We start from the raw sequence: 19,126 nt of genomic DNA, 5'->3' as shown, positions 1-19,126 counted from the left end.
TAACGCACGCACACACTCACACGCCGCGGGATGTGCAAATTTTGGTTTTTAATTTCGTTTTTCGTTGGCTTATCTCGATTGGCCTTGTGTGGGGAAAAATCCGGAATCACGCCCACGGGTGTGAGCGTGCGTGTGTTTGTGTGTGGTTATCGATTTCACCCCCATCCATCCCACACAAAACGATTGATTTCACCTGCTCGGGTGTTCCTCACGGCGCATTATAGAGAGGGATGCCATAGTCACGGATTTTTTACCGTTTTATGACCTCCACATTTGAGGCGTCCGGGTACATCCGGAGACAGGTATAGTTTTTGAGGAAAAGTATGTGGCTTCCAGGGCAGTGAGCATTAATTAGTCGCGATAAAGTAATTCGGGTATTCCAGAATAATGCGTAATTTAATAGTTTCCAACGGGATGATTGTTAACAGTAGCAAAAAACGGCCCACGATTCCCGTTTCTCAACCTCAGTGTGCTGGAGCGAGCGAGAGATACGATTCATAAGTTCAATTGGAAAGAGAGAGACAGCTGTGTCAGCATATAAAAAGTATGAAAATTGTACGATCATAGTGAGCGGGTCCCGCGGTAGCCGCCATCTTTTATTTCGAGAAGAAGGTAGTCAGAAAAGAAAACAAGACAGTCAGGAGGGGGAGGTAAAGAAAGAAGCAGGCCGGACCCAAAAGGGGCAAGAATGAATCGCACACACATACCATCTTGCGACGGTAATGAACGGTTGACCGTGTGCGTGTGTGTGCATTGAGTGATTGGAAATAACGGGGCGCGCTAACCTGAAAAGTAGCTCTCCGTACCTGCGGTAGTGTTGTTCGAATGATGATGTGTGTCGATGTTGTGTGCACGGGTAAAATGAAGCATTAAAAAAAGCATATGCGTGTTTGAATAGCAAAGTCGAAACGCTCTCGCAATCCGCAGTAGTAGTAGGCACAGAGAAGACGGCACGTCGTCGTCTGTTGTGTGTTGGCTCTGAATTAGATTGTTCTATTTTGGCCTTCTAATTGTCGCAGACAAAAAAACCGCAGTGATTCAGTATATTTATAATGTAATTACACTTGCATATTTTTCCACTCGATCCCTCTCCCTAGGTTAGGTCCACGTGCGCAGATCAATATCTCAGTGTAACAATTTTAGCTCGAAAACTATCAGACGCTATAGAAAAAGCTCCACTATATTGAGCAATTTAATAGCATTTTATCATTATTTTCGTACGCTACCATGCGAAGCTTCCAATTATTTCCATTGGTTGGAAGGGGAAGGGAGAAAAGGAAATTGGTGTGTGAAGGAGGAGGAAGGGTTTCGCTAATAACCCTACTTGGATGCTATTTTTAGAAATGAACGCTCTAGCATGAATTCACTTTCCCCTCTCTCTCTCTCGTTAACGGCATGTGTCACGCACACACACGCGCACCCGTAGGTAAACACGTCAGAATATCAAAGAACAAGAAGCCGTACAGCAATCGACAATCATAAACTCTCAACAGGCCGGTGAGTGTTTGGCCATTATTTAGGTTTCGGGTCGTGTGTTCAAAGATACCGCACCTGCACCAAAAAAGGCCAAAAGACTCTCAGTTTTCGGTAATATTGTTGCAACCCATTTATTACTACAATTTCTTGTAACTTTTAACCATTTTGTTCGACCAATTTATTTTCAGCTCATGTTTACTGTACATGTTCCCTAGAGAGGTGGGTGGGTGGGTGATGTTATTCACACATCTCTTCTCACCCGTTCTGAATGTTGTTGATGTTCCAAGGGAAACATCCGTTTCCTATGTATGACCTTGCCCCTTCCCCCTTAGTGCCCTGTGCGTACTTCTTGGGAGAAAAGAATGAAAACATGCTGCAGCAGCTGGAATGCACTGACCCTGAATGATGATAATGATGATGATATGCTAAATGTTTTTTTTTTTTTATGAAAATGTTGTTACTTATGCAGAGGTGGATCTTCCTATAAACGGACTGAGCTGAAAACCCAGAATGAATCGGTTGTTGTAAATATTGGTGGATCTGATTGCTACCTCTAGATACCTCCCTCCTACCCTCCCGGTCGGCACATTGAAACAAAATTTCAGTGCCGGCAACATGCCTTCACAGGGCATCAAAGACTCCCTCCACATTTCCCCGTTGAACGCTTGAAATTTCGATGGTGATGGGTCCGGATATACATTCCGTCAAAGGCACTTCGTTCGCCTTTGCCACCTGGTCACAGGGTTTGAATTTCAGGGTCCTTCATGAAAAGGCCCCAATCCCATTTCCGATTAGGGCCTCAGAAGAGTTAAATCCGCCTCTTGTTAAATGGCGCTGTATTTTTGTGCACACAATATGACTTTTAATATGCATCCTTTTCGTATAATTCTCGTTGTCCGCCATACACTTCTGAAGCATCTACTTCCAAAGACGATTTGTTCGATTTTTTGTTTTAACATGTTGCATTTTTACCGTTTTTTGTACCCCCATTTTCTCTAGCAGATTAGAATAGGTCACGTTAAGAAAGCGTACAGAAAACCAAAATGAGCGATCCGGAAGATCTCGAGGATGGAGAGATTGAAGATGACGAGGATGATGTGCTGCCAGCCGATCCGCCCCTGATACAACCCAAGCCGGAAGATTATCAAGAGTATGATCCACCGCTACCGCCTGGCGATCATCATCCCGGCAGCGATGGCGAAAGCAAGCCATCATCAGCTCCACCCGGCCGTGAAAACTCGAACAACTCAAAATCCCAACGATCTTCCAAAAAACCAGCCCCCGTTGTGGATGATTGGGCCACGAAGGTTGAGAATGCGATTGCAAACGCACTGAAACGGGATGGCGTACAGCCCCCGATGCCATCGTCCGTGCCACACACGAACGATCCGGATGGTGACACACCACCGGCCACTTCGAGTCGGAAATCGAAAAAGCGTAAGAAAGCGAACCGTAATACCGAGGGAGGAGGAGGAGGACACAACAACAAACAGCCACGGCTCGGCGATCAGGAGCAGAACGATGGGATGGAGATGGATTTGGAGTACGAGATGTTGAATGTACGGGGCAGTAGCCCACAGCACGCGATCGGACGCGATTCCGGACGGTCAGATTCGGAAGCGGACGATACACACTACTCGTCGGATGATTCGTCGATGCGCGACCGGGATGGACACTATCGGGGTAATGGACGGCGAGATCGGGAACAGCGCGAGCGGGATCGCGAACGTGATCGTGATCGCGAGCGGGACTATAATCGCAAGAAGCGGAAACAGTCGCGCCAGCGCAGCAATAACAACAAACCGAACCGGGACGGTGGTCGGAAGCGGAAGCGGGACGATTCGGATGTAAGTGTACACAAATCTTTCTAATGAATTATTTTGAAATACTCCTCACAAAGGGTTCGGCATTCGAATCCCAAAGAATTTAATACCTATAAGGAGTGAATAAGTTTTTTTTACTGAGACTTTTCCTTTCTTTTACTTGCGTTTTCTCTTCAGGATGAGAAGCATCGTCCGACGGGACCACGGAAGATGGAGCTGTGTAAATTCTACCTAATGGACTGCTGCGCCAAGCGGGAAAAGTGTCTGTACATGCACAAAGACTTCCCCTGCAAGTACTACTACCTTGGCATGAAGTGTAAGGAAAAGGACAAGTGTCTGTTTAGCCACGGTGAACCGTTGTCTGACGATCTACGAGCCATACTGTTGAAGCATCTAGAAACGGCTCCGCAAGAGATTCTTGGCAGTTTCCAGCGCATCAGTCGCGATAATGCGATCAACATGCTGAACGCAACGCACCGCAAACTACAGGAACGATACGGTATAAAGCACGATTCTTCATCCGGTGCGAAAATCCCATCACTGTTGGATGTGGTCACGGGACATCATCCACCAGGAAACAGCGGCATACTCAGTCCAAAGCATTCTCGCCGATCGCGATGGTGTGAGCAGCGACAGGGAGAGGGAAGCGATGGAGAACCATCCGATGGTGGGGATATAACCATGCAACTGGCCGGCGTTATTACACCCGCCCAGATAAGTGATCTGGAACAGATGGGCATTAGAACGTTGGATGAAATCAGTCAGCTTACGGTGGCGCAACTGAACGAACTTGGACTTAGCATTACGCAAATTCACGACCTGCAAGTGCGGGCCTTGAATGCGCTACGGACGACCGATGAACGAAAGCGTACCACCACCAAGGATCTCGATTTGCGCTCGCTTCCGGGAGGAACCGGTGCAGTGGAATCGATCAGCAATGCCAACGATCAGGATGGTAGCAGCAAAAAGGACGTTGATATGCGAGTGCTTCCAATGGGAGGTGGCGATGGTGGTGAACCATCGGATAAGATCGGGACCAGCATCAACACAAACCACGATGAGGTATTACCTCCGCCTAGCGGTGTCCTTCTGAAGCCACCCACTGTGGATTACTCACAGTACATTAAGGATTCGAATTTAGACGAGGAGGATCTAGATGCGGTTGCTGCAAACACAAGCTGTCTGCTGAACGCGCCGGAAGAGGACGATGATGTTGATGATGATGATGAGGAGAATAATCTTAAGATTACGTTCGACGAGGAAGAAGAGGAGGTAAAGAAAGAATCGGACGAAAACGATCCATCCGAGGCGGTGAAACCGAACGCGGCGGAGGAAAATCAGGAAGCGAACCAACTGCTTCCTCCACTCATACCGCCCAAGATCGATTATGCGCAGGGTCTTGGGGATATACTTAAATTTGGCAGTTCGATCGATAAGTCACTTCATCAGCCAACGAGCAATGAATCGCCGCGTTCGCATCGATCACCATCGCCGAAAGAAGAGGAACCGTCGGACGTTTGGACACCTTCCATGGCAGACACGCAGCCAAATAGCAACAGTAGTGGTGGTGGTGGTGGCCAGCACCAACAGCTGTATGGTGGTCCTCCACCGATACCGAAGCAACCAGTATCCAAATCAAGCGCAACCAAACGATCTTCAGGTACGAGTGGATCAATTTATGACTGGTACGATTCGGACAATGGGTCAGAAGATGGTGGACGAGGAGGAGGCTCTCCGACGACGACGATGACAACCGCACCATTCCGATATGGGTCGGATAAACCACTTCCGCTAAATATTGCGGAAGATGATCCATACTCGATCGGAAGTTCGGTTGGACGTGAGCCGGCGAGTGAGCTAAGCTTTCCATTTAAATCGATGATGGCGAATTATGTGCCGGCTACGGAAATCGATGGATCGATTGGATCGCATGCGCCAATTCTTTACAAGGTAAGATATTTGATTTGATTTGATGGAAAAACCAACCAAGACAGACAGGAATGGCAGGCCACCACAAATTGGCGTAACAGGATATAATCTTATATCCTGTTATTGTTAGAGAATTCCTTAAAAATAACATCTTGACCATCGTTTTAAATCTTAATTTAGTCCAACAATATCTCTTCTTTCTATATCTTTGTGGACCAACTAGAATGAGTTGACGTACTGTTGTTTTGCTACGCAGTAAAACATAGCCAATTGTACATCTTTCTCGATATCAGTATCAGTTGGTGTACCGTATCATTTCATGGGGCCTTGCCTTGGCCTTGCGCTCATCAATATGATTGTTTAATTATTCAACAAACCTGTATGTATTGTTTACCTTTTACTTATCGCAGAATATTTTTTCCTTTTTCTTTCACGTGACTAATTTAAAGAACCTAAACATGCGATAAAATGGTTTGGCGTGTGCCAATCGCTTGGTTGCGAGAACTTCATTAACTACTTCTCTGATTATGATAACCTCACAGAATTTACTCCTGACGGCTTTTTCGTAGACCTATTCTGATCAGTTCCAGTTTTATGAGATACTATTATAAGAAAACTTGATCCTCAGACTAGAACTTCATACTTACAATTTTGTGTCTACGGGAAACACCTTATGTCTAGTAGACTAGATCTTTTTAAATCGATAACCAAAACATGATGAAGTACATGATCTTCATCACCTTTTTGATGGCTACTTAGGCCACAGGGAATCCAAATTATCAAGTCAACTTATCGATAATCCACACGATTTCCAATTTCTTCCTCCAAAAATGTCCATAAAGTTAATGGTGATAGTGTGCAACTTTCATTCACGAATTTACCCTCGCCCATTCCAGGTATACGTGGTTGACGTACCGAAACCCAACTACGGCGCACTCCGACGCTCGATGACCCGCCCGATCGGTACCAAAGATCCACGGCTACGGAGATTGTTCGGGTTGCAAAGCGATGACGACGAGGATCGGGACGATACCAGCGATGGTATTAAATCTCCCGATCCGAATCCAAACACATCACCCCTGCACGTTATCGGTTCTCCAACGCCGAATCCTCTACACCCACCGATCGTTAATAAACCGCCATCAGCCGTCCTCAGTAGCGGTCCCCGGGTAGATCCACGCAAACGACACGCAGAAAAGCTTCAGCAAGAAGCAGCAGCAGCGGCAGCGGCAACATCCCACCAACAACAACAGGGTGGTCCGTTTAAGAACAATTCCACCATGCCGCAGATCGATGTACAAGCGATCTTGCAAAAGTCCGCGTGGTACAAGGATCTTGGCTCACAGCACAAGATCATGGTCAATCAGCAGCTTGCCATCCTTTCGACTGAGATGAAAAAGTTCCACAATTCCGACCGATCGCCGGAACAGTTAAGCGATTTCATGAAGTTTCTCAGCTCGAGTAACATGCTGCAGCAGATCCTAACGTATCTGAACGTGTACGTGGACGATTCCGTAACGTTCTGTGAGGTTCAAGCTGTGCCGAATCTGCCACCACCTGCCCTTCCACTGTCGACGAACATTCCACCACCGACGATAGGTGGACCGCTCGCAACGATGCAGATACCGATCCCGTTGAATGTACCGCCACCGATCGGTGTACTGCCCGGTTCGATGAACGTGCCACCTCCACATCAACCTCCAATGTTTCTCGGCGGTCCCAAGGGTCCTTTTGGACAGCAGGATCTACCACCAGGGCCACCACCGACCGGTATGATGAGGCAGGGTTTGCTGGGCGTTTCACCAAATATGCCGTTCGAACAGTTCCTTGCGATGGGTAACGTGAACAAGAACGATACCGGAGGAGGTGGACCCGGAAACAATGGTGGTCCCCTGCCACCGTGGATCCAGGGCAATGGGAATAATATGCGAAACATGCGCAACAATAACCGGATCGGTCACAACTTCCGCAACAATAATGATCGATGGGGCAACAATAACAACAATGGCGGCGGTGGTGGCGGCCAGCAGATGATGATCGGAAACAATGGAAATAATCCGGGTGGACCAGGTAATAATAACAACAACAATCGGCGAAACAATGGCAACAACAATCGACGGATGGACCGGAAAAAGTAGGTGTTGGAGAATGGACTTCCAGAAGAGAGATTAACAGAGCAATAAGATAAAATTACATTATAAATACTACCTACATACTACTATCACTACTACTATTAATTAGTGCGCTTTGCCACGCATCCCCCCCCCCCCAGTAAGTTGAAGTGAGAAGTAGGCCAAAAAGGGGCCATTTTTTGTATATAACAGTCATCGTCTTTTGTTGGATTATATTGTACCCAACAACTCTCAAACGATAGTGAAAAAAAACTAAGCTTCCGGGTTTGCTTTGCCGTGAAATCAAATGGCAAACAGCTTTTACACACACATGCAAAAAAGAGATTCAATGTAGAGAGGAGTTGTGTAAATGTAAAGGAACATATACTATTTATAAGCCGGAAGGAAGCCTCCAGCACCACATTCACAGTTCCTCGTGGTGGTGCGGCCCTCCCTCTTCCCTCGTCGTGAAGATCTTAGAATTTTTTTTTGTTTGATTGTTTTTTTTTAACAAAGAAATAAATAAATTATATAATTATATTAAAATATTCTTTCTCTCATTAGAAGCGCGCACAACAAGTGGTTTTTTTATATAAAAGCTTTAGCTTCTTTTGGGAGATGAGAAGATTGTAGCAATTTTTTGTCGTACTTCAGTTAGATGCCTTTAACTCCAATAATTGAAACTATTTTTGGAGAGAGACCTCGACTTCTTTCTTGGGGAAAATGTGTGAGGCTCAAAGAGCAAGATTTATTATATAGATATACAGCGTTACGAAGTCCATGTAATGAAAAATTTGAATCATTCATTGAAGTATTACAACATTCTTTGTACAACTTTTCTATCATATTACATGAAATATGGGAGAAATTGCAAAAACATAGTGGAGTTTCTACTGAGCGCTTCATTATCTTCTGTCGATCCACAGCAAAATAAAAAACATTTTTTTTGTTTTTGCTAATTTAATTTAATATTTTAGCTAACAAAAAATACATTCCAATGTGGAAAACTTAACTGAACTGAAATTCACCATACTTCCATCATCCGTGATCAACTGCGTGAAACCCGCCATACGTTCAGTTTTGCAGGAAAGATCACGTTACAATTGTGTAATGCGAGTGACGGGCATGACGACAACCGACCAAAAAAGATTAAGGGTGACCCCGCCGTGGCGACCCACGTGCGCGTTCAAAGAAGTTAGTGCTGATTAGAAGAAAATGCTTCAATATGCTTCTTTTTTATTAACTACATAAGCAGAAAAAAGCAATCGCTTCAAGTTGAACCTTACAAACAGACGTTAGTTTTGTGTAAAATTCTAGTCAAAAAAGGAGACTTTTGTTAATTATTTTATAGGCAACACTTTTAGATGTAATTAGATGTTAGAATTAGAGATAAGATTTTTTTTTAATAAAAATCTTCACGTTTTTTGTATAAAAAGCTTCTGGCCACGGTATAACATTTATTTGAAACAAGAAAGAAATTGATTGCAGATCTGAATCATCCATTTAAAATAACACAAAAGGGAAACATTAAATTGTACTCGTAAACAACATTATTTACCCTGTTTTGGGGGAGTGGAGGGTTCTACAGGCAGGTCTACGGGTTGAGTGCTTTTGCCGCAAACCTTGGCAGCGTGAAGGCAGCCCGATGCACATCGGTTGTGTAGTATCGCAGTCCCATCTGATCGATCTCTGTGTCGTCAAACTTGCGTGCCGGTTCCCTAAAATCGGTTTCCTGCGGATTTCCGTCAACTACCAGTTAATAAATTGCTTCAAAAACTGATACCATTTAGCTACAAACTTACCGGATTAAGGCTAGCGATGAAGAATCCAATCTGTCCGGTAGGATACGACGGAACGGCCGCCACTCCGTACGTTACGCGCGGGAAATGTTTCCGACAGTAGTCGAGCGTTTCCCGCACATGTCCAGCATCCAGCCAAAAGCTACCACCCTGCGAACAGATGATACCGTTCGGTTTGAGCGCTCGCTTTACCAGTTCAAAGTAAGACTCCCGGAACAGTGATTCGGCCGGTCCGATCGGATCGCTGCTGTCCGTAATGATAACATCGAACGCTCCTTCGTGCTGTTTCATGTACTCAAACCCATCGCCAATCGTAAGCCGCAGTTTGGGCGATTCAAACCCGCACGCCATAAACGGGAGATACTTCTTGGACAGTTCCACCACCCGGTCATCGATCTCGACCTGGTGCACCTCCAGCACGGCCGGATGCTTGACAACTTCGCGCGCCACACCACCATCACCACCGCCAACGATCAGCACCCGCTGAGGGTTCGGATGGCAGCAGAGCGGTAGGAAGGAAATCATTTCCTGATAAGCGAACTCATCCCGCTCCGTACACTGGATGATGCCGTCCAGAATCAGCACCACACCGTGCGATTCACTGCAAAGGGAGAGCGAGACAGGAGAAAACGCTTGTTCAAAATTGAATCTAGAAACCATTGGCGCACACACATACCTTTGGATGACCTTAATATCCTGGAACTTGGATCGTTCCTCGTGCAGCACCTGCTTTACCTTCACCGAGAAGCATTGACCCGGCCAAAGTTCGTTAGAAATTTCGCTAAACCATTCTGATGGATTCATGCTGGTTTTCTGGAGCGAGAGATCACACAAGAGACAAAAACACCGACACGACGCACTTGTTGCGTTCGACGAGACAAATTAAAACGTTCTATTAAACTGTCGCGCTGAAGCAGACAGAGTTCTCTCCAGGCAATCGATCTCTGATGACGTTTCGAACCTTCCATGTGGTTCTGTGTTTGACGTTTATTTGAACGTGTTTGAGAGTGTTCGTTGGTGTTGGGTTCAGGGATCTCCAACAAACTTCAGGTTTTTTTTTCCTGGAGGAAATCCTGGAATATTTATTTTCTCAACGTATTTATAAAGTTGCAAATCTTGAGGCACAATATTGATGCTTTGGATGCTAAAATATCTTAAGTACTTGGCAGAGAGACTGACAAATCAGAGGCAAAAATCGCACACAGGAGGACGAGGAAATCAAAATGTTGTGCAATTTGGGTCCCAAGGATCAGAGACATCTTTTTCTTGGCCTTGGCTTGGCCTGCTCAGGGTAGACATGGCCAGATCGCCAATCCGTTTCCCGGAAACTCGGTCTAGGGCTGCAGATCTCCATCCACGGCTCCTATCCGATCCCCGACAGGTTTTGATCCAGTTTGATCCAGAAAAAGGGCTCGCTGATAGAATTAAGCACCCGCCGTTCGAAAATGGCGAATGCATTGGCGTCCTCCGACAGCATAGTCCAGGACAAGTCTCCGTAGAGGACTAACAGTGAAATATCCTCGGATGTCGGATGTAACAGTGTGCAATATCCTGAAACCTCAAAATCTCATCCTATTGGCCTCGCGATTCGTTCGAATGTGTCTTGGAAATATCCTGGCCATAGCCTCACCAAACTCACCGTCCATTTACTCCATGTCTCTCAAAGTCTCAAAGTCAAAGTCTTCCATGTGGTAATTTCTCAGAATAAGCCATCATTCTATCGGATGATCATCATCTTCACTTTGTAGCCGAACACGGAGTCTAGAAACAGTTGAACATTTATTTGTGTAATTGCAAACTGGATGGCTTTAAGATCCTCGAGCCTGTTGTTGAAGAGTCCGTTTTTTCATATCATTTGACTTCTTTCATAGCGGCCCAGTACGCTTTCAGCTCGACTCCTTCCCAGTGTGTGTTGTTAATTTTTGTAATTATCCTTTAATGTAAAATAAAGAACAGCAAAGTGAGTAAATTGATTCGAATTTCATAAAGCATCTACCCATCTTTACCGTTCTTTTAGATACGCCAACACTTCGGCCTCCTTCTCCGACAGTCCATTTAAGAACGCATCCAGATTTATGTCAACCAGTGCGGTAGTCTGCATACCGGCCAAAAACGTTGCCGGACCGGCCATTTGAATGCAGTGATACATCGCCAGCTTACCAAGTTCAACTCCTGCCCCCTTACAATACTCTGCCGCTTCTTTGCAAACCGTTTTCATTTGTTGATCCGTCGGATGCCACGGTTGTGGACCACCGTTCGTAAGCAGTCCCATACCATGACCGGATGCGCAAATAATTGCTAAATTATTGTCTTCAAAAAATGGGATGTAATCCTTCAGTGCATCATCAAACAGAGTGTTTCGGCAGTAGGACAACACGGTATCGAAACGGCCAGGTGCTTTAGAGATGATTTCCTTCAACACTGCTAGCGGATAAGCGGAAACGCCGATAAAGCGTAGCTTTCCTTCGCTGCGTAAAGCTTCCAGGGTGGGAAGTGTCTCCTGGATAACAATGTCCAGATTAGGGGCGAACTCTACATCGTGAATCTGGACCACATCGATGTAATCTACGCCGAGCAGCTGTAGACTTTTCTCCACACTTTCACGCGTTTTGACCGCACTGTAGTCAAACATTCGCTCAAAATCTCGCTCATAGCGTCCGACCTTGGTTGCGACATAGTATGCTTGGCGTGGTATTTGCCGCAAGGCTTTTCCTAGGACCTCCTCCGAACGTCCCTGACCGTAGAAAGGGGCCGTATCGAAGTAGTTTATCCCGCGTTTCGCTGCTACCTTTACCGATTCCAGTGCTTCCGCTTCATCGAGGTCACTAAAAGGGAGAATATATGTTCTTATTCAGCTCAATCATATCAGACACAATCACCTTACCCGTAAAGTTGACTAAAAGTCCCCGTACCAAAGGAAACCCTAGACACCTTCAATCCCGTCCGTCCGAACGGTTCGTACTGCATTCGTTCCACATCCTGCTTGCTGTGAAAATCTTCCACAAAAGTGTCCATTTTGCGCTGAGGTCTTGCCTTCCGAGGTAGATGAGACTTATCACTACTTTCTTCAATAAACGTAAAAAGAACGTCCACAAAAAAAGCTCAAGTGACTGCCTTTTTCCTATATTCAGATAAGAAACAATCGTATTCATTCTGTCAGTATTGTGTCAATAATATGATAAGAGACCAATCGGTCAATTATCGCTAGAAAGACCGGTCTGAAATTCGCACACAATTACTTACCTTAATTTGATTCACACAACAATGTTTTGCTGCAAGAACCGGATTGTCAGCTCATTTTTTAACTGCCGTACTATCCTCTATTCAACTAATGTCTTATTTATACCGGCGCACTTTCTACTATTGTTTATTTGATGTAATGTTTTGTTGTGTACGTTTGCGATCTTTTCGTAAAACGTAAACAATCGATGCTACACAATTTGTTTTCCTTTTTTGTGTGACAATTTACTACAAACCTTGGATTTATACCATTTCATGCATGTAGACCAGTTTGATTCAAACGTATTCGTTGTTTGCCGTTTTAACTTAAATTTAAAATAAAGTAAGTAGAATATTTCGTGCTTCGAAGGGTTATCCCAAAGAACCATTCTTGAGTGACTAGCCTTATCAAAGAGATCGTCCAGAACGTCTCGCCAAAGGGTCCTTATCGGAAAGGCATCGTCTAATTTGCTAGATCCAAAGTACTAGGTCCATGGGGCGTAACTGAGCCTCGCCTATTGGAGGCCGTGTTCGAGAGTTCCTGTAAGAAAGATCTCATTTACGGAGGTTTGCGGAGGACTGACTAGCTAACTACGTTATAATTGTTTCGTGTTCTCTTAAGCTAGTCGCTGGATTGTATAACCTGTATGAATTCAGGAAAGCTAGTCCAAGGATCGTCGTGTAGAGTCTCATTTCAGGGAGCATATCCACAGGTTGATTTTGTGAGCCTTTTTATTTAGAATGTATCATCTAATTTTTATATTGTTTGTGAATATTGAAGGTTATCTTAAGCAATCATAGCAAGTACACGAACGTTGAATTTCTCATTGATCAATGCTCATCTTGCAACTCTATGTATTAATGTAGAATTTCATCTCTATTATTATAAAATGCCTGCCTTTAGGTACAGTGTACAGGATTCCTTTTAAATACAATGAAAGCTCCCACAAAAGGGTATCGAAAAATGAATAGGAATATGTTTGTCGTTTAGAATAAAATGTATACCTGACACCACCACCTCACTTACACGACGCTGCGAGCACTTTGTTAAACTCGGATATCTTAGCCTGAATGTACTTCTCGTGCATGGTTATCTCCTCCAAAAAGGCGGTTCGCAACTTTTGCAGGTTTGGCAAATGATCACAATCGCGTATGTTCAGCAGTGTGGTAAAATAGTTTTCCCAGACGACCTTCTTGAAGTATCGGGGCATCGGCGTCTTTATGCCCCAGTTGGCAATATTTTTCTGCACCTGCATGTACTTGCCGAACAGCATGACGTGGCTGGTAGCGGCAACACCGTACAGATCCGGCTGATACGTCCAGTGTCTGTTTTCCAGCATTTCGATGCACGTGAAGCCTTGCGTTGTGATTACCTGGGGACGTCAAAAAGAAAAAAAAAACAATCCAACACATTAAGGAAAGGAAGCTCCAGCTTTAGAGGGATGTAATAGGGTACCTTTTTAAATTTAACATCCTCCGGGAAGAGCTTCATATCGATACTAACTCCAAAATCGATCAGCTGTACGCAGGGCAGACTTGAGCCCAGTTGAATGCTGTACAAGTGTAAGTGAATATAATTATTTAATGTGTGGTTTACAAACTTCAATCATGAACTTACGGTCCCATTAGCAGAAAATTATCTGGTTTTATATCGGCGTGAATAATCTGGCAGCTGTGCAGATGATCCACTATCGACAGGATCTGTGCGGTCAGTATCATGGCGATAAATTCGTCCACGTTTCTACCAGTCGTACCATTGATCAGATTGCAAACATCCAGTATGTTGCCGTACCGTGAATAAGGCGATACAAAAATGCTCGCATTATTGCCAATTATTGCGTAATCTATCGGCATAAAGCCGGGCAGCTGTGAAATAATACAAAATATCCGAAGTTAAGTATAAAAATTACGAAAAACGAAAGCAAATGGATCACGTACAATATCAGGATTTTCAATGCGGCTTCGTAGTTCGAGACAGATATAATACTCCCACAGATTTGCTGGACGTTCCTGCTTCATAGCAACCTTCTTGCCAGTTAATTCATTCATAGCACTGAAAGGAAAGCGAGAGAAACAAGAATCATTAGATGAAAGTAATTTTAAATGTGAAATTCTTATTCCAATACACACCAAAAAATCGTTCCGTAAGTTCCTTTGCCGATTTTCTGTAGCACCCGGAATGTTACTCCGGCTTCCTGCATCTCTATTAGAGCATCCTTTTTGAGCGGTTGCAATTTGTTCACCATCAAACATGTCGGCTGCTCTGAAATGTACGTTAGAAAGTCGACCCGATCCAGGAACGCTTCCAGTAGCTGCTTTTCAAACGGATCAATGTCCTCCACCATAATGTGTGCATTAATCTGCTGCATTGTACAGTCCATATCGACCAGCTTGTGCTGATAAACGTTGTTTTGCTGGCCGTTGGTGTCGTACGGCTCATCATCTTCATCCCACCGTTCAGCGTCCTGAGAAATTGCGGGACGTGGATGATAAATTGAGAGATCTCCATCATCCACATTGTGATTTTCAATTTCATCCGCAACAAAAGCATGTTGTTGCTTTTTTACTGCAGCAACTGGCGCTGCTGGTTTAAGAAATCCATCCGATTGCGATACACCTCCCTTCACATCGACAATTTGAAACTTGGAGTGTTCTGAAACAGGAGGACGATTTTTCGACGGAGTTATTAATCCATCCTGAATGATGGTTGAGTTGACCGCATGGTTAATGTTGAGCGAAAAAGCCATCGTGTTAATATCGTCCAGGGAAACCCGCTCAGCCGTGCCCGGCGGTGCTAATGGTGAAGGAAAGTCGTCCAAATCGATGCGTTCCATCTTGCTGCTGGAGGGTTGAGGGGCCGGTTTGGTAAGGCGAAAACTGGGCAAAGCAAGACTTGCATCGATGTTGAGTGATTTTTCTACCTTTATCTGATCCATTGGAAGAAGCGACAGATCGTTACAATCTGCCAGTGGAGCAGCAGCAGCCACCGTTGGTGGTGGTAGTTCGGAAATAGTTTTCTTTTGAGGTGACTTGATAAAATCACCCAAATCGAACGAACATTCTTGGCGAGCTTGTTCGTCTTTTGGTGCAATTTCCGCTTTACCAGATTTCGGGGTCACTTTCGGTGAGAACGTTGTATCGAGCAGATCGAGAAGTGAGTTATTGTTCTGCTTTCTTGATGCTTCTGGTTGAGGTGCCTCGACAATAGTTGTTGGTGACGAGGTACTGACAAGTGTACTAGCATTACTACTTGTTGAAGCATTTTTTACCGACGAACCCGACGGAACGATCGATTCCATTTCGGGAATTATGTGTTGAGGTTTTACCAGCTGTATCGGAACAGTATTCGTACGCTCAGTACCCATTCTGAATGAGACAATCGAATTTGCTTCCAATTCGCGTTGAACCATTTGAGACACGTTTTTGGCTGCTCCGGTTCCTATAAAGCCGAATCCACTGAACGTTGGTTCGTCGGACAGTTGGAAGATTCCACCCGTATGAGCAGGCCCGGATGTGGTTGTAGCACGTGCGACAAGTACATTTTCCTTATCATCCGATTGAACCGGTAGTGATTCCATGGGAACACGTTTCAGTGGAATGTTAGCCATCGTTTCCGTGCTGTCGACGTGTATACAGAATCCTTTTCCATCCTCACCGGGTAAGGTAAAAACTGGCTTTCGGACAGGCTCAGCAGGTTCGCGGAAGGTGGATTTTGTTGCCGATTCCATTTCTTCAGGTGAGTGTGCCTAAAACGAAGAGTAAAAAGTTATGTTTTTTAACGTGGTACAGGGCTTAGATCCATTTAATGGAACTTTTGAATCAATCAATGGAATTTTCCAAATGGGTAGTGCTTCTTAAGAACTTTGTCAAGAACCATCTTCCAAAAAACTTTGTCATCATATAGTGGAACTCCAGCATACAAAGAACCTTGCATAACCATGAACAAGATAATATAAAAGAGCATTCAACAAGAACTACATTTACCTGTGCATCAGTCGGAGATTTGGACACACCTCTAGCGGTCGACGATGAAGCGGTGCTCGTTTCCGTACGCTCCATTATCGTCGACAGTTGCTTGTGACTCTGCGTGCTATTACACCCGGACGAGGTAGACGGTGGTGTTATATTGTCCACCAAGGGAACTGCATTTTCATCATTTATAACCGCGCCAGGAATCGGTACGGGAGCAGCAAAGACTTCTTGATTGGATGTTGTCCCATTTGATTGTGGACCTGGTTCCTGATCATTTCCTTCCGTGCCATTTTCTTCATCATCGGTAAAAACTACGATCCGCTTGGACACACTCGCCGTTGACGAGATGGCACCTTCGGGAGACAGCTTACGAACGGGTGCAACCGGTGTGCTTATGTTTTTAACGAACAAATTAAATATTTGCGTCGAGCAGGTATCATTTGGATAGTATGATTGTTGCTGCTGCAATTGAGGCGCATCATTCAAATTCTGGTTGGGTTGCTTAAAATTTGGAGACCTCTCTTCACGTTCATCATTCTCATCACTATCGTCGACGAAAATTTCTACCTTCTTCGAAACCGTAACGGGTTCCGGCTCTTCACTCGGTTCCTTCGTTTGAGCATCGTTTGCAATTGCCTGTTTTAATGGAGTTGGTGTTGAATCCTCTTTTTTGGACGTCTCTTGCTCAAGGACTTCGTTCGACGGACGTTTCCTGGATGCCAATGTCAATCCTCCCAACGAATTTTCCAACGTGCTCTGCTGCTCGTTAGCGGCGGCACTTCGATTGCGTAGCTCTTCTTCCGTTTCTTCCTGAATGCAGGCTGTCACGAGACCGGATGGTTGCGTGGGGAAAATTGATCTACGCTGACGCATCTGGGATTGAGTGGTGGGATCGTTTGAGAATGCAGTTGGTGCCATACTGAAGCGTGCTGGGCCCATAGATATACGCTTCGATTCGACGTGCGTTTCGTCCATATCAACCGGATCGATATCATCCTGGTAGCGCCTATCGAAACACTCTTAACAAAGAGAAAGAAAAAATACAATTATTTCGATTAGCAATTATGATATTTTACTATTTTAATTCCATTCTACGTACTATTAATTTTCCCTTTCAACCATCGTTCGACCAACAGCTCTTCGATCGATTGCTCTTCCTTCGGGTTTGAGTAAATGTCCCGGATCTTCGTTTGAATATTCTTATCGCAGTTATCGAGGGTTGGATTTTGAAATGCGACTTTATCTGACTCGTTTGCTTTGCTCGCTGCAACATGTAGCGGATGTAGCCGAATACCAACTTCACATCCCCGACCCCAAACTTGAGCTAATTCCTGGGTAAATCCATTCTCGATTCCACGTCTCACAAAGTACCCATAGGCGCGCAACTCTTCAGGAGAATATTCAGTTCTGCCTGTCCCGCTACTGGCATTTTTTTGTTCCTTTGCCCGACAGTATAGCCGAATCTTGTCGTACATTGGAATCGCTCGTTCCTTCGGATCTCCCACACAGATGCCCACTTCGAAGGGTGTTTGTGGTTTGTTTCGATGACAAAACGAACCCGACAGTGTGATGCCCTTTGACGCATTGTCCACTAGTACTGGGATGGGTTTAAACACTTCCTTATCGACCGGTATGTCGAACAATGGCGCCTGATGGGTAACAAAGAGTGCTGACTTTTTCTGCGACGAAGCTTTAATTTTGGACAATCGTGCTGCTTCGATAATGTTTTCCGGTTCCTTGTGAACGAGCGAGAAAGGTCGAACGATTGAGCTGCCCGTCTCCGAGCTTCCCTGCTCGTCGGTGTAAATGATCGCACCTGTTGCGATATTGTTTTTTGTTAAATTTTCCTGATTAACGAGCCCCGGTTGAGAGCTTTTTACCGCCAACCCGGTGCGAATGCTACCGACATGCCTCTTCCGGGTGGTACGCAAAGAAGTAAGCGCGGTACGGCGCTCGACGAGAGATGACTGAAACTTGAGCTTGCTGCACTCGTCCTTGTACAACAGACGCTGGGACATGGAAAAGCCAAACATCCGATGTGCCTGCTCGAGATCGGCTTTCGGTTCTGCACCGGCTCTCATGCCTTTTTGAAAAACATCTTCCGTTTTGGCGAAATTGTCGACCGCATCGTAATAGTACGCCCAGGCAATGTACAGCTCGGCACACAGCGTGCCAACGCCACGGTTGTACAGCTCGTTGTACAGTTCCACCGGTGATGGTTGTGCATCAATCTTGTTGCGCGTGAGATAGAAAGTAATTAGGGAAATTTTGTTTTTTGAGGAGAAAACTGTTAAAACTTACATATTTTATGCACAACTTTATGAACCGACGATCCTGCATGTACCGGGGATCGTTTTCGTACAGCTGCACACACCGAAGCAGCGCTTGCTCCTGTATCATTGGCTTGAAGTTGCTTACGTTCGTTTGCTCCATCCAGAAAAAGTATTCGTACCAAGGCAGCAGCGGATCGTCACCTTCATAGCTATCGATTTCCTTTTCGTGGGCCCTGTACCGAAAGGAAGACCTCGACGATTATCTTTCTCCATTTTGAGCTTCATGTAAAGATGCTACAGCACCGAAACAAACCAACTTACATTCGTTCCTCTTCCCATTGTTCCGGCGACACGAATGCGTACTCAAGCTGCTCAACGTGTCTTCCCCTACGCAGTGGTTGAATATTTTCCTTCTTATCGCATAAATCCATGCTTTTTTCCTGCAAATTTACGACTCACTCACTATTCACAGCACTCGCGCTATTTTCAACAAACACAAATACGCTACTCGCGATACGACGGTT

General features: G+C 45.0%; 4 protein-coding genes across 4 annotated transcripts; 1 reads left to right on the top strand and 3 right to left on the bottom strand.

Annotated features, from left to right (window-relative positions):
- Positions 1-2,519: 2,519 nt before the first annotated feature.
- Positions 2,520-7,366, top strand: LOC126567801 (protein suppressor of sable). Its single transcript, XM_050224102.1, has 3 exons — positions 2,520-3,323; positions 3,477-5,249; positions 6,125-7,366. The coding sequence occupies exons 1-3, from the start codon at positions 2,520-2,522 to the stop codon at positions 7,364-7,366; spliced, it is 3,819 nt and encodes a 1,272-aa protein (XP_050080059.1).
- A 1,567-nt stretch (positions 7,367-8,933) lies between these two features.
- Positions 8,934-9,966, bottom strand: LOC126568406 (spermidine synthase). The gene is made up of 3 exons (XM_050224875.1): positions 9,815-9,966; positions 9,142-9,739; positions 8,934-9,071 (listed from the first exon to the last, which is right to left on the bottom strand). The coding sequence occupies exons 1-3, from the start codon at positions 9,940-9,942 to the stop codon at positions 8,934-8,936; spliced, it is 864 nt and encodes a 287-aa protein (XP_050080832.1). The 5' UTR covers positions 9,943-9,966.
- A 1,023-nt stretch (positions 9,967-10,989) lies between these two features.
- On the bottom strand, positions 10,990-12,153 carry LOC126567638 (uncharacterized). The gene is made up of 3 exons (XM_050223856.1): positions 12,023-12,153; positions 11,145-11,963; positions 10,990-11,071 (listed from the first exon to the last, which is right to left on the bottom strand). Exons 1-3 carry the CDS (start codon positions 12,151-12,153, stop codon positions 10,990-10,992), a joined length of 1,032 nt encoding a protein of 343 aa, XP_050079813.1.
- A 1,223-nt stretch (positions 12,154-13,376) lies between these two features.
- LOC126567754 (uncharacterized) lies at positions 13,377-19,033 on the bottom strand. Its single transcript, XM_050224035.1, has 9 exons — positions 18,924-19,033; positions 18,631-18,835; positions 17,429-18,560; positions 16,342-17,348; positions 14,488-16,103; positions 14,296-14,410; positions 13,976-14,223; positions 13,814-13,910; positions 13,377-13,730 (listed from the first exon to the last, which is right to left on the bottom strand). The coding sequence occupies exons 1-9, from the start codon at positions 19,031-19,033 to the stop codon at positions 13,377-13,379; spliced, it is 4,884 nt and encodes a 1,627-aa protein (XP_050079992.1).
- Positions 19,034-19,126: the final 93 nt, after the last annotated feature.

The sequence above is a fragment of the Anopheles maculipalpis genome, chromosome 2RL, assembly GCF_943734695.1.
Source record: "Anopheles maculipalpis chromosome 2RL, idAnoMacuDA_375_x, whole genome shotgun sequence".
In the NCBI taxonomy this organism is placed as follows: Eukaryota; Metazoa; Arthropoda; class Insecta; order Diptera; family Culicidae; genus Anopheles; species Anopheles maculipalpis.
Note: the sequence above shows the minus strand (reverse complement) of the source record. Positions and strands in the feature narration are given on the sequence as shown.